Here is a 12,757-nt window from a genome sequence, read left to right as displayed (position 1 = left end):
CACTTTCCAGCCAAGACTCGGTCATGCAACGACGTAGCATTTCTCCTAGCAATGCCGATAATTTGGCCAGCGTTTTTGCTCCTGTTAACCATAGAAAGCACGAACAGGAAACAGCTCTCGCGCGTTTGAGACCGAAAAATGACTGTAAACATTCTGAGTCAATCTTACCCGCAAAGCCTACTCTATCTCTTCTTCTCCTTCGCCATCGTCTTCTCCTTCGTTCTCACCCTCTAGTTCTTCTATGTGAACAGGAGGTTGGGCAAGACGCATGAACCACTGTTTCTCATGCATCGCTGTAAACTCCTGTGCGTCGAACTCGTCTTCCAAAGCGCCGTAGCTGTCTGCCGTCTCGAGCCATGTGCGGCAGTTCTGTTATCAAGAGCTCCATCAGCATAACTGCTACCATCAACTAACAGGAATGCAAGCTTACCTCCTCGTCTTCGAACGCTGGAGAAGCGTACAGACACGCCAGGTAGTACCCGCCAAGTTTGTCGTGGAAGTGGTGCGCAGTGCGCAGCACTTCCACCGCATGGGTAAAGCGTGGGCCACCGTCGACTTTCTTCCGCTTCTGTTTGTGCTTCTTCTTTTCTAGGCTCTCCAGTTCTGGGAACGACCGCACAAACGCCGCCAGTCCCTTACCGAGTGTGTTGAGCAAATGGGGCACACGCTCGTCGATCTCCTCCTCTTCCGGCTCCTCCTGGTCGTGTGTATCTTTGCGACGGCAGATCTCATGGCACTCTTTCATATCGAAGCCTGCTTCGGTCAGCAACCTGTTGTACTGCGACTCCAAGTCGTCGAACAGCTTGGTCCACTCCTCAGCAGTCGGCGTGGCACGCAAACTCTCTCTCCCCAAGCACCTCGCAGCGAGGTAGTTGGTCATCTCCATCAGCGCCTCTGCACTACCTGGACTCAGCTCTAGAAAAATGGCTCGTCAGCAAAATGCTGCTCGTGCATCATGGAAGTCGGTAGTCCAACGTACCGATCGCCTCCTGGTACAGCGCCAGCGTCCTCCGAAAATCCTCGACACTGTTCGAACCCTCCAGCAAACCCTGCAGCACCGCCTCCAGCAGCTTGGCCTCAGCAAAGTCCTCCGCCGTCACCTTGTCGTCGTCCTCCTCACTCTCCTCCCTCTGCTCCTCCTCCTTTTCCATCTCGGTCCTGTAAATCTCCTGCAGCTCCCCACAGACCTTCAGCGCGCGTCTGTAATACTGCTCCTTGGTCTGCTGTCTTCCGTCCTCGTGCTCTAGAAAAGTCACCAAATCTCCTCCTTCTTTCAGCGCCTTTGCAAACTGGAACCGCGTCTCGAACGTCGTGCCGCCGTCCACTTCCACCGCCTTCTGGAATTTCCCCAGTGCCTGGTCCAGCGCTTCTCGACGCCGCGTCTCCGTGGCCACAACCAACAGCGACGATCCCCAGAGCGAGAAGCCCACGGGGCCCAGTGCTGCGTCTGCGTCCTCTGTCAGCTGCTGCATCTGCTGGAACTTGTCAGCCGCTGCGTCCGCCAGCGTCGGATCCTCGTTCAAAGAGGCCAAACGAGCCAAGGCCGTGCCCCATAGGAAATACCCATCCAACTGTTGACTCACTGGGAGGTCCTCGTAGCTCTCCAGCAGCTTCTTGACGCGCTTGCCGATCTGCCACGTCTCTAGATACGGAAGCACGTAGATAGACGAATACATAAATACGAGAATACGTAAATATGGAGAAATGGTGGGACCACGTTACGTTTCTGGGACGTTTCCTCCTCTTGTAGCAGGTCGTTGATGCTCGCGAGCTCGGCGTCGACTAAAGGAGCGTCAGAGAATACTTGGGGGCTGCTTGGTCGCTTGATAGGGGGCGACTGGGTCGCGTCGTCGCTCGCCACACGCGGACGCTTCCTGTCCTTCGACACCATTTTTTTGAGCTGGTGTTGAAAATGTCAACTTGAAATGTTGGCAGAGAAGCGTGACTTGGTTAGGTACGAAATTAAAACACTCCAGTTTATTTTGCCTAGCCGTCTACTTTAATACATGTACATGTAGTCCTTGCATCTGGTTAGGAGGTTAACATTTTATTTTGCATAGCTGTCTACCGAGTAGTAGCTTATTACTTGCCGAATCGCGCCTACTGCGCTATCTATGACGACATGGATGCGTCCAACTCGTACAATGTACTGATTTACTTCACACACCAGTTGGTGTCTTTACTGCTTTTGGTCGTCAGGCTTAAGCGAAATGATTGGCCTCTCGCCGATTCAGCGCCTTTGTACTTACGAGACAAGTGGACTATGCGCAGATCAGCCTGGTGTTCTAGCTATTCTACAATGTGCAGAGCGTTGCAACACTTGGGTCCGATAACCGTGTACTCTCCCTACATTTATAAGACGCGTAGACTAACAGACCGTTTTGGCTATGCCTTCCAGGGTCAGACTAAGGATTTGACAACCAGACAAACTGAAATTTGTCGGGTATGGTGAAAGCAAACCCACCTAATGCTCAGTGATCAGAAATTGAGGTTAAAGCGGATGTTGCTGCCCATTTTTGATCAATTATAGACAAAACGTTCGCGATAGTACTATATAAGCTAAGACCGTCCTTGATTGCGCTGCCACCTCAATCATATCCATTTACGTTTTCTTGAGCATTTCCCTTACGGTCAGCTATCCGAGACAAGTGCAAGCCTATCATTCTGAGTGCATTTGCGTCGATGGAAACATGATGGTTGTAGCAACCAGACTCCCATCAGTTCTGCGGTCAGTATGGTTTGATCGGCATCTTTAACTGCGCTTTGAAGTGGCGAATCCATGCTGCTCCTACCAGTTGTTAGCCTTCACCTATCTGCCTTATTACTATGTTTTCACAAAATTGTCAGGTACGGCCCAGATGACATTCACCCTCTTACTACCATTGATCAAGCCGTTTATGAGGACCGGCCGTTTGGACATCTCAGTGACGAGAGTACTGGATGGGTGATCTATAACGCCGATGTCTTTGAATCACTGTTTGTAATGCCACTACGAGATATTTAGATCACACGAGCAGGTGTTGTCAAGTTGGTCGTATTCGGATGGGTTATCACGGCACGGTTAGCTACGGTTGCTTGCCAGCCACACTGGAGCGTGTTCGCATTCTGCTGGAACGAGAACCCCGCTCACCAACAGACCATTCCCGCTCTAGTCTTCTGTAAGTGCCGTCGGTCTAACTGCATTTGCATCCATTTCTAACCTGGTTGGCAGCGATCTACTTCGTTGCTATTTGACTTTAGATCCTTATCACTAACCTGCGTGGACCAGCTTCAACTCTTCACAAATGTGATTATCCCCCCCCCCCCCACGCAGCAAATCGCATCCGCCCTGCAAAAGCAAGTCTCGCCCTCCATCAGTTCGGCAAAGGTGGGAATGTACCACCTACCTGTCGACTTGCCGGGATCGCTTTGTTTTTTGTGCTTCGTCTACTGTGTATGAACTTGGTATTGATGCCAGTATGGACTCAAATGCTATAGCTATTCAATAGGCGAAGAATCTCCGACAGACACCTGGAGCATTGGAAATGCTGGCTGGCACGATCAAGTTGTACTGGTCTTCATATATCCGCCGTATTTTTATTTTTACATTTTCATAACACTTTCCAAGGTCAACGTAAATGATTGTTTTTTTGCTTGCTCGCTCACACGCACGGGTTGACTATCAAACCCCTATCTAGCTGTGCTGTTTCGGCACTTGTCTACATGTAGATCTTCACCCTGCTGAAGCAAAAATACTTGTGTAGCTGGCATCCGACCTTGTAGACGGATGTAGCTGACTCGTCCTTGGTGTATATTCCATCGGTGGCTAGAATGGACTTGTTTTTTTTCCCAACTCGCTTAACCCCGCGCGTGCGGTTTCAAACGCAGTGCCAGCCTGGGCAATACAATACCTGCAGCGACCATTATTAGTGTTGTCCAGGCTGACGGTGAGCTTTGCATACAATAGGACATTCGCATTGAAAGCCACAAACTCCGGAATCTCGTCGCCGATATGGCTCACCGCTCGCGAAAAGCGGTCTCGCATGAAAAGCTTGACACCGGGTAGTAAGACTGTAAATATCAATTGCCCTATCGAGGACAGCGTTGAAAAGATGTAGGCGTAAGGCAGATAGATGGACATCAGCAATACATCGCAGCACCAAAGTATCGCTCCACTCTCTCGTGCTTTTCTGCCCACTGAACTACCAGACCTAATACACATCGGCAGCCTTGTGAATGGCAATGGCCAGAACGAGCACGCAGTAGATTCCAGTACAAACCTCTGACACAAGAAGCGTGGAAACAGACAAATGTACGTGGAGAATTATTGGTCCTGTTGATGCGATCTTGAAGCGCCGCTACGTGTGACTCGACACTGCTGAGGGGTCGAGCATCTGAATACGATTTCTTCACCATGAACAAAGAGGACGATGGGTCGATGGCGGATGGCGATGCGGACCAGGACGACACCGCTTCCACTCTCAATGGAGACGACGGCCAACAACCCGATGAGGAGGCGAACATCCGCATTTTCCTCCGCGTGAAGCCGTCCAGGAAGCCGTCGGGCTTTTTCTCGTGGGACGAAGACTCCAACACCATGAAGTACGACATCCCCAAGGACGTGGCAGCCGGCCTCATCAATAATTCGCGCACGACGTACAAGTTCCGCTTCGACTCGGTCATCGGCATGGAAGCCAGGCAAGAAGAGGTCTTCGACCGAGTGGGGCGACCCTGCGTGGATAGCGCACTCAACGGCTTCAACTCGACCGTGTTCGCCTACGGCCAGACCGGGTCTGGTAAAACCTTCACCATTACCGGCGGAGCGGAGCGCTACGAGGACCGCGGCTTGATCCCACGTGCGCTGTCGCTCATCTTTGAGAGGATGAAAAGCAACAACCAGGAGCAGATCATCGCGCAGATATCGTACCTCGAGATCTACAACAACCAAGGCTACGACTTGCTGGACCCGAACCACGAGTCGACCAAGTCGCTGGAGGATCTGCCGCGTGTGGCTATGCTCGAGGACGAAGACGGCAACTGCCATCTGCGGAATCTGTCCATGCACCCGGTGACGACGGAGGAAGACGCACTCAACCTGCTCTTCCTCGGAGATACGAACCGCGCCGTGAGCGAGACGGCCATGAACTTGGCGTCTTCGCGCTCGCACTGCATCTTTACAGTGTCCTTGGAGACGCGAAAGGTGGGGAGTGAAGTCGTGCTGCGCTCCAAGCTGCACTTGGTGGACCTGGCTGGGTCGGAGCGAGCTCACAAAACGGGCGCCAAGGGCCAGCTACTACGAGAAGCCGCGTACATTAACACGAGTCTGCACTACCTGGAGATGGTCATTGTGGCGCTGCACGAGAAAAACACAAAGGGCCGGACGCATATCCCGTACCGCAACTCGATGATGACGTCGGTGCTGCGGGACTCCCTCGGCGGGAATTGCAAGACCGTCATGGTGGCGACTGTGAGCCCGGAGAAGGACCAAACGGGTGTAAGTCACTTGTGTTTGTCTCCCTTGAAACGGGGTATTGACATGGTCTGTTGTGTGGACAGGAATCCGTATCAACGTGTCGATTTGCCCAACGAGTGGCGCGTGTCAAGAACGACGCGCGTCTGAACGAGGAAGTGGACCCTGCAGTGATCATCCGGCAGCTCAAGGCCCAAGTCGCCAGTCTCGAAGAGGAACTAGCTATCCTCAAGGGCGATGTTGTACGTGTCCTTTGTCCTATACGTTGCTGTGGTCGCTGCTGATCCGCGTTGCGGCTGTGCGAACAGAACGAAGGGTCCGAGTTGAAGGACTACGAGATCGACAAGCTAAGGCAAAAGTGTTTGAATTTCGTGAACGACTGTGAGCCGAGCGCGCACTTGTCCATGGGCGAGTTCACGTACACCAAGATGAAGGCGTGCTTTGACATCCTCAAGAGCATGGCCAACGCAGCCGGAGAAGCTGCAGCTTCAGCCGGCGGTAGTGCAGGACCCCCTGGGGCTCCTAGCGGTGTGAAGCTCATTTCTGCGGGCAGCGGAGGCAACAATCAAGAGATGGAGCAGCGCGTCCAGGAACTCGAGCAGCTTGTGCAGCAGCGCGACAACGAGATTGCAATCATGGTGAATATGATTCGCAAGGAGCACGGAGCAGCAGTTCCAGCTGAGCTGCTGTCTCGAGGGTTCGTCGACTACACAAGTAACCAAGACGAGCATACCGACGCCAAGCCTCACAAGAAGCACAGTGTACCAGCCAAACAACCCAACGACTACGCGTCTGCCTTGGAGGTGGATCCTGCTGTACTGGAAGACCCTGCCAAGGCTTTTGAAGCTTTCAAGGCCCAGTACCCAAAGAACGACGCTATCCGAGACAACAAAGTCGCACTGAAGCGCAAGTACGATACTGCCAAGGCCCTCGCAAACGAGGTCAACGACGCTCGGAACCAAATCAAGGCCCTCACGGTAAAGATCGAAAAGCTAAGGAAACAACAAGCTATCGCTGATGAAGGGCTGCTGGATGCCGAGGGTGAGGATGGCGACTCTGGGCCCAACTCGGCTGCCCGAGCTGAAAATGAAGCTGCCGAACAGCGGCTCAAAGAGCAAATCGACACGTACAAGGTCGCGTACAAGAAAGGGTTCAACGAGCTCAGTGAGCTCAAGAAGGAGATCCAACACATCCAGAAAATGCTCGAAATGGGTCGCATCAAGCTCCAGAAGGACTTTGATTTGTGGTACCAGCGGCAGGGAAAAGGAGCTTTGCTCACGGAAAATCTACTGGCCCAGGCCAAACCCGAGACGACTAAGTCGACCGGCAGTAAGAAGCAGAACTACGAGGCAGTAGCTGGGCCAGCCAAATCGGCATCTCCTGAGCGACCTGAAAGTGCTTCTCGAAAAGTTCCATGGGAGGCAGAAGGGAAAGCACCCAACGAGTCCAAATTGCGGTCGTCCTCACAGTCTCAGCGATCATCAGCGGCGAGGCAGAGGTACGGGTACATGCTGTTGTCTAGGGGTTGTCTGGTACTCACTCAGGTTCATTGTTTGGTTTGGCAGTACTGTCGAAGAAGACGTGTCTGGTTTCTACGAAGCCCTAGATATTCTCAAGCGTCGAAATAATGCGAGGAAGTAGGCAACTACGTTAAAACAATTCACAACAACAGTCTTTTTTCCATCTAGCTCGAGGGTAGTCGTTGGGTGCTCGGTCCGACTTGGCGTGGACGCCCTGGCAGGAGTTTCGAGGCTAAAAGCGACCGCCTAGAGCGTTCGTTACTCTTCATTTCGTTCTCCACGTTCCAGTGTCTTCAGTCCAAGACGAGCTCGAAAGGAACATCCGCCATGCTGGTGAACGGCGTGGATATCTCCATGCTGGAAGGCTGGATGGTCAAAATCAACAGCAACCCCAGCTTCTTCGGCAAGAACATGAACCGGCGATGGTTCAAAGTAGGTTTCGTGCCGGGTCCCGGCTCGGAGAAGAAGCTCGTCATCTCCTACTCCACCAGCAAGTGCGTCTTGTAGCTCGAAGAGCACCACCAACCAAACCTTGGGCCTAACGTGTTCTTGGGTTGCGACACAGGACAGCGAAGGATCCGCGTGGTTGGCTCTACGTCGAAGACGTCAGCGGCATCTACTGTCGCAGGGTACGCCAAAGCTCGTCGTGGCTCCATGTGTCTCCATTTACTGACGTTGTGTTCCCGTCGACAGGAGATGATTGAGATCGTGTCTCCGTCTCGAACCCTCCGACTGAAAGGCGAGACCGCCGTCGAGCACCGTCTGTGGTCCGACAGCCTCTACAAGCTGTGCAACCCGCCGCCCAAGTCTGCCAGTGCCGTTGTCAAGGCAACCCCAGCACCAGAGCCACGACAGGAGCGCGCTCCACGCCGCGATCAACGAGAGACCAAGCAGGTGGAAGACGACGAAGAAGATCGAGCGCAGCGTAAGCGCCGATCGGACCGTGAACGTGATCGTGAACGCGACCGAGACGGCGATCGTCGCTCTGCGCGAAATGAAGACGCCGAGCGGGAAAGCCGTTCTGCACGATCGAATCGACAGCGAGACGAAGACGACGACCACGAGAATCGACGGCGTGGTCGTGACCGCGATCGCAGCCGCGGCCGGAGTCCTCGCGAGGATACCGACGCGCGAGATACCCGAAAGCGTCGCTCTCCATCACCACAGTACGGCGAGTGGGAGGATGATCGACGTGAAGAACAGGAGCCTTCGCGTCGCTCGCCTCCTCGCCACGAAAGAGAAGAAGAAAGCAGAAATCGCGAGCCTGTATCCCACCACAGTGACGATGACAGCAGCGAAGACGAGCGAGCCGAGAGTCCTCGCCCCTCCACCGGCAATAGCAGCTCTCGAAGCCTACTCGTGGCCCAAATCAAGGCTGGATCCTCGTACGAAGTGGACACAGCTCAGAGCAAGAACGTCATCTCGGACAGCGAGGAGGAAGACGACGAGGATTACCACCGCGAGAAGAAGGACGATGGTCCGGAAAAAGAGAGTCCGCGTGAACCCGTCACGTCCTCCACCAACGCGCTAGACGACGAACCAACTCGCGACGAAATCGAGAGCGTGAACCCGCGACCGCTGGAGCGCCTGGCAATAGCCGAACCGCCCAGCAAGCGCAAGAACTCGGAGTACTTCGATTCAGACGACGAGGAACATGAGCAGGAAACATTTTCACCTGCAGCTTCCAACAGCGTCGATACCCGTGACGACCGTAAGGCTCCAGTTCCGAGCGTTGCATCCGATAACAACTTCGTCCATGACGACTGGGATGCAGACGAAGAGGAGCCAGCATCGCCAGCGACGACAACCAAGACCTCACACCCGGTACGGACTGGACCTTCTCGTTTTTCGGAGCTTCGTCGTGTCTAACTTGTGATTTTTGGCATTTGCAGTCGGCCGCAGTGAGCGGAGGAGTTGCTGCGGACTCCAACTTTGTGCACGGCGACTGGGACGACTGATCTGAGAGTAGGCGACATGGCTAGCATGACCCGTTGGCAAAAGCTGAAGCAAACAGTGATTCAGATAGTTAGCTCGTAGCAGCAACACGTGCACTTGTGGACTTGCCGCTGAAATAATAGTCTTGCAGAACGCTCAAGCGATTTGGCCCGCATACCTTTAGAGACGGGAGCTCGTGAGCACTTGGTGGTACGTCTCGGTTGTGAGCGCCTCATAGACGTCCTTGGACCGGTTGAACACCCACAGACGGTCCGATATCTTGGACGGATCCATGCCCTCCTTGCGCAGCTTGGCCTTTTCCTGCTTCATGGTGCCCGTCACGGACATTGACTGCAGCTTGCGAAGGAATAGAGGCAAGGCATAAGACGGCAGCCGCTGCTTGACGAAAAGCGCAAACTCTTTCAGGTCGAACGCTTTCTCGTCGAACACCATGGCGGCCATGCACGCGCGTCCCTCGTTGCCAGGCACCTCGACGCCGTAGATGCAGATCTCGCTCAGCCCAGGGAACTTGGACACTGCCTCGGCAACCTCGTTGGTAGCCACGTTCTCCCCCTTCCAGCGGAACGTGTCTCCCACCCGATCGACGAAGTGCCAGCAGTGGTTTTCGTCCTCCTTGAACAGGTCGCCCGTGCGGAAGTACATGTCGCCCTTCTTGAACACGTCGGTCAGCACCTTGTTGCTGGACTCCTTCGTGTTCTTGTAGTACCCCTGGAAGCCGCGGGCAGGGTCCTTCCGATTCACCTTGACAATCAGCTCGCCGGGCTCGTTAGTCGCACACTGCTGCAGAAACCCCTTCTTGGATCGGATGTAGTCCTCCTTCTCAACGTCAAACTTGACAATCGCCACACCCGTGACCGTGTTATTGATGAAGCCACGGCGCCCGAGATGTCCCTGGTCAGCCTTGGTCGTGCACGCATTGAGCATGCCCATCGGCCCCTCCGTCGAGCCATAAAACTCGTACACGGACGGGATGCCGAACCGCTCTTGGAACGGCGCCCACACATCCGGGCGCAGGCCGTTCCCGAACGCTGCGCGCACGTGGTTCTCCTTGTCGTTCGCCTTGGCCGGCGCGTTGAGCAGGTAGCGACACATCTCGCCGATGTACTGGATCACGGTGCAGTCGTACGCGCGCACTTCGTCCCAGAACTTGGACGTCGAGAACCGCCGCGAGATGCACAAGGTGGCCCCCGAGAAGATCATCATGCCGACGGCCAAGTTGCCGCCCGACGTGTGGTACAGCGGCAGCGCGCAGTACAGTCGGTCGTGCATGGACAAGTGCATCGAGTACTTGAACGCCAGCGCGCGCAGGATGATACTGAAGTGGTTCACCCGCGCGGCCTTGGGCAGGCCCGTCGTGCCGCTCGTGTAGATGAGCAGCGCCATGTCCGACGTTGAGATGTCCCGGCGGATGGCCGCGGGTGGCCGCTCCGTCGTCATCTTCTTGAGCTCAATATCCAGCGAGAGGGCTCGTGGTAGGTACGTGGCCGCCTGCTCCTTCGTCAAGTCCCCTGCACAACACACAACACACAGCTAATCAGCCTTTGTGGCCACGGCACAAGAAGCTTTTTATCTCGACGGCTACCGTCTCCGTAGATGTGGACGTGGACGTTTGGCAGTTGGTCGGCCACGTGGGCCAGCGTCCCGGCCAGCTCCTGGCCGACGATCAGCCACTCAGTGTCGGCGATTTTGGCGCAGTGCACGAGGCCGGCCGGCTGCAGGTGTGTGTTGAGCAGGGCCGTGACGACGCCGATCTTGGCCAGCCCGAGCCACACGACCACAAACTCGGGCCGGTTCTCCATGAGCAGGGCCACGGTCTGGCCCGCGCGTAGACCGCGCTGCAAGCCCCAGTGGGCCACGCGGTTGGCCGCGTCGTCCACCTGCTGGAAGGACAGCGCGCGCGGGCCGCACTGCATGCAGGCCTTGTGCGGCCAACGGGCCACGCTCTGCTCGAACAGGTCCGGCAGGAGTGCGCCGTTGCGCGCATGACGCTTGGCCTGCAGCAGCGCCACGGCCTGCATGCCCGCGTGGCGCAGGTCCGACGAGATGAGAAGCTTCTGGTCCACGTAGTAGCCGAGCGCGGCGGCGCCGGCCACGGCCAGGAACTTGGTGGGGACGCTGAACGGGAGCGTGGCCAGCGCCTCCGACACGACGGGCAGGCTGCACACGCTGTTCCAGGCGTCGGTCACCGACGGGAGGCCCGAGAACGCGTCGGACGGCAGGAGATCCGTCATGATTCAATTGTGAAAGGATATTATGGCGATGTCTGAAGAGATGACTTGGGTGAAGTATAGATGTGGGCTTGAATGATGATAGCAAATCGTGTTCTTGACGGTGAGAAGCCGAGCCATGCAGTCCGCACGCAGACAACCGTCCTTGCCGATGCTTAGTCCCGGCCGAATACATGTCGTCCAGCAGACCAGGCTGCAACCGTACCAAGTTGCCTTCAACGTCCGACTTCAGCGACGGCAACTGTGCCCGTGGAGCCACAACAGTGGAATTAAGTGAAGCATTGGAGTCTCGCTTGGTCAAGCTCATCGTGCGCAACCTTCACGACGCCCTGCTTGCCAAGCACGCACCCCGTCACCAGCAATGCACCACAGGAAGCTTTCAAAGAAGTACTGTATTCTCTTCTCTTGCTAAGCATATATACGAAGCAGCACAAGCTGAGGCCAACGCTGCACGTTCTTCAACGGAAGGCGTCGCACCTACTCCACTACAAATAAAGAGGGGTCTGCGCCGCCGTAGCGATCTCTCCGCCTTACGCCTCGTTCAGCACCGTCGTCTTGATGATACGCGCAGTGACCGTGTACGGGTCCATGTTGGACGCCGGGCGACGGTCCTCGAAGTAGCCCTTGCCCTCGGCCTCGGCCACGCGCGGGATGCGGATGGACGCGCCGCGGTTGGCCACGCCGTACGAGAACGTGTCCATGCTGGCCGTCTCGTGGCGGCCCGTGAGTCGGCGCTCGTTGCCCGTGCCGTACGCCGCGATGTGCTCCTTGTGCTTGAGCTTCATCTTCTCGATGGCCTCGATGATCTTGGCCATGCCGCCCTCCTCACGCATGGCCTGCGTCGAGTAGTTCGTGTGGCAGCCGGCGCCGTTCCAGTCGCCCGGGATGGGCTTGGGGTCCCACGACACGTTCACGCCAAAGTCCTCGCACACGCGCAGCAGCAGGTAGCGCGACATCCACAGGTGGTCGCCCGAGTCGATGCCCGTGCACGGACCCACCTGGTACTCCCACTGGCCGGGCATCACCTCGGCGTTGATGCCGGAGATGTTGATGCCCGCGTACAGCGACGCGCGGTAGTGCGCGTCCACGATGAGGCGGCCGAACACCGAGTGCGCGCCGGCGCCGCAGTAGTACGGACCCTGCGGCCCGGGGAAGCCGCCCTTGGGCCAGCCGTACGGCGTCACGCCGTCCTTCTCGAACAGCGTGTACTCCTGCTCAATGCCGAACCAGGGAATCTCGGACTCGGCCGCCTTCATCACGCGGGCGGCGTCGGCGCGCGTGTTGTTGGCGATGGGCGTCATGTCCGGCTTGAGGCAGTCACACAGCACCAGGATGTGCTGGCCGCGGCGGAACGGGTCCTTGAAGATGGCCACGGGGCGCAGCAGCACCTCCGAGTCCTCGCCGGGGGCCTGGCCCGTGCTCGAACCGTCGAAGTTCCACACGGGCAGGTCGGCCAGCGACTTCACAGCCTTGGTCAGCGTCTTGGTCTTGCAGCGCAGGTCCTGGCCGGTGCCGCCGATCCACACGTACTCGGCGAGCGTGACGTCCTCGGAGACCTCGAGGGCCATGTACTGGTCGTAGACAGCGCGGTCGAGCGTGCTCAT

General features: G+C 56.3%; 4 protein-coding genes across 4 annotated transcripts; 1 reads left to right on the top strand and 3 right to left on the bottom strand.

Annotated features, from left to right (window-relative positions):
* Window positions 1-177: 177 nt before the first annotated feature.
* On the bottom strand, window positions 178-1,891 carry KRP23_14217 (uncharacterized protein; the record flags this gene model as incomplete). The annotated part of the gene is made up of 4 exons (XM_067885012.1): window positions 178-369; window positions 431-915; window positions 980-1,642; window positions 1,723-1,891. The coding sequence occupies 4 exons, from the start codon at window positions 1,889-1,891 to the stop codon at window positions 178-180; spliced, it is 1,509 nt and encodes a 502-aa protein (XP_067737771.1).
* A 2,502-nt stretch (window positions 1,892-4,393) lies between these two features.
* On the top strand, window positions 4,394-8,927 carry KRP23_14216 (Kinesin-like protein KIF6; the record flags this gene model as incomplete). Its single annotated transcript, XM_067885011.1, has 8 exons — window positions 4,394-5,473; window positions 5,536-5,691; window positions 5,758-6,947; window positions 7,015-7,086; window positions 7,191-7,463; window positions 7,535-7,598; window positions 7,663-8,793; window positions 8,862-8,927. The coding sequence occupies 8 exons, from the start codon at window positions 4,394-4,396 to the stop codon at window positions 8,925-8,927; spliced, it is 4,032 nt and encodes a 1,343-aa protein (XP_067737770.1).
* A 157-nt stretch (window positions 8,928-9,084) lies between these two features.
* On the bottom strand, window positions 9,085-11,156 carry KRP23_14215 (Long-chain fatty acid transport protein 6; the record flags this gene model as incomplete). Its single annotated transcript, XM_067885010.1, has 2 exons — window positions 9,085-10,433; window positions 10,508-11,156. The coding sequence occupies 2 exons, from the start codon at window positions 11,154-11,156 to the stop codon at window positions 9,085-9,087; spliced, it is 1,998 nt and encodes a 665-aa protein (XP_067737769.1).
* Window positions 11,157-11,683: 527 nt separating this feature from the next.
* On the bottom strand, window positions 11,684-12,757 carry KRP23_14214 (Glutamine synthetase; the record flags this gene model as incomplete). Its single annotated transcript, XM_067885009.1, has 1 exon — window positions 11,684-12,757. The coding sequence occupies one exon, from the start codon at window positions 12,755-12,757 to the stop codon at window positions 11,684-11,686; it is 1,074 nt and encodes a 357-aa protein (XP_067737768.1).

This window comes from Phytophthora ramorum (assembly GCF_020800215.1).
Source record: "Phytophthora ramorum isolate Pr-102 chromosome Unknown Phyram_PR-102_s0020, whole genome shotgun sequence".
NCBI classification, from domain to species: Eukaryota; Oomycota; class Peronosporomycetes; order Peronosporales; family Peronosporaceae; genus Phytophthora; species Phytophthora ramorum.
Note: the sequence above shows the minus strand (reverse complement) of the source record. Positions and strands in the feature narration are given on the sequence as shown.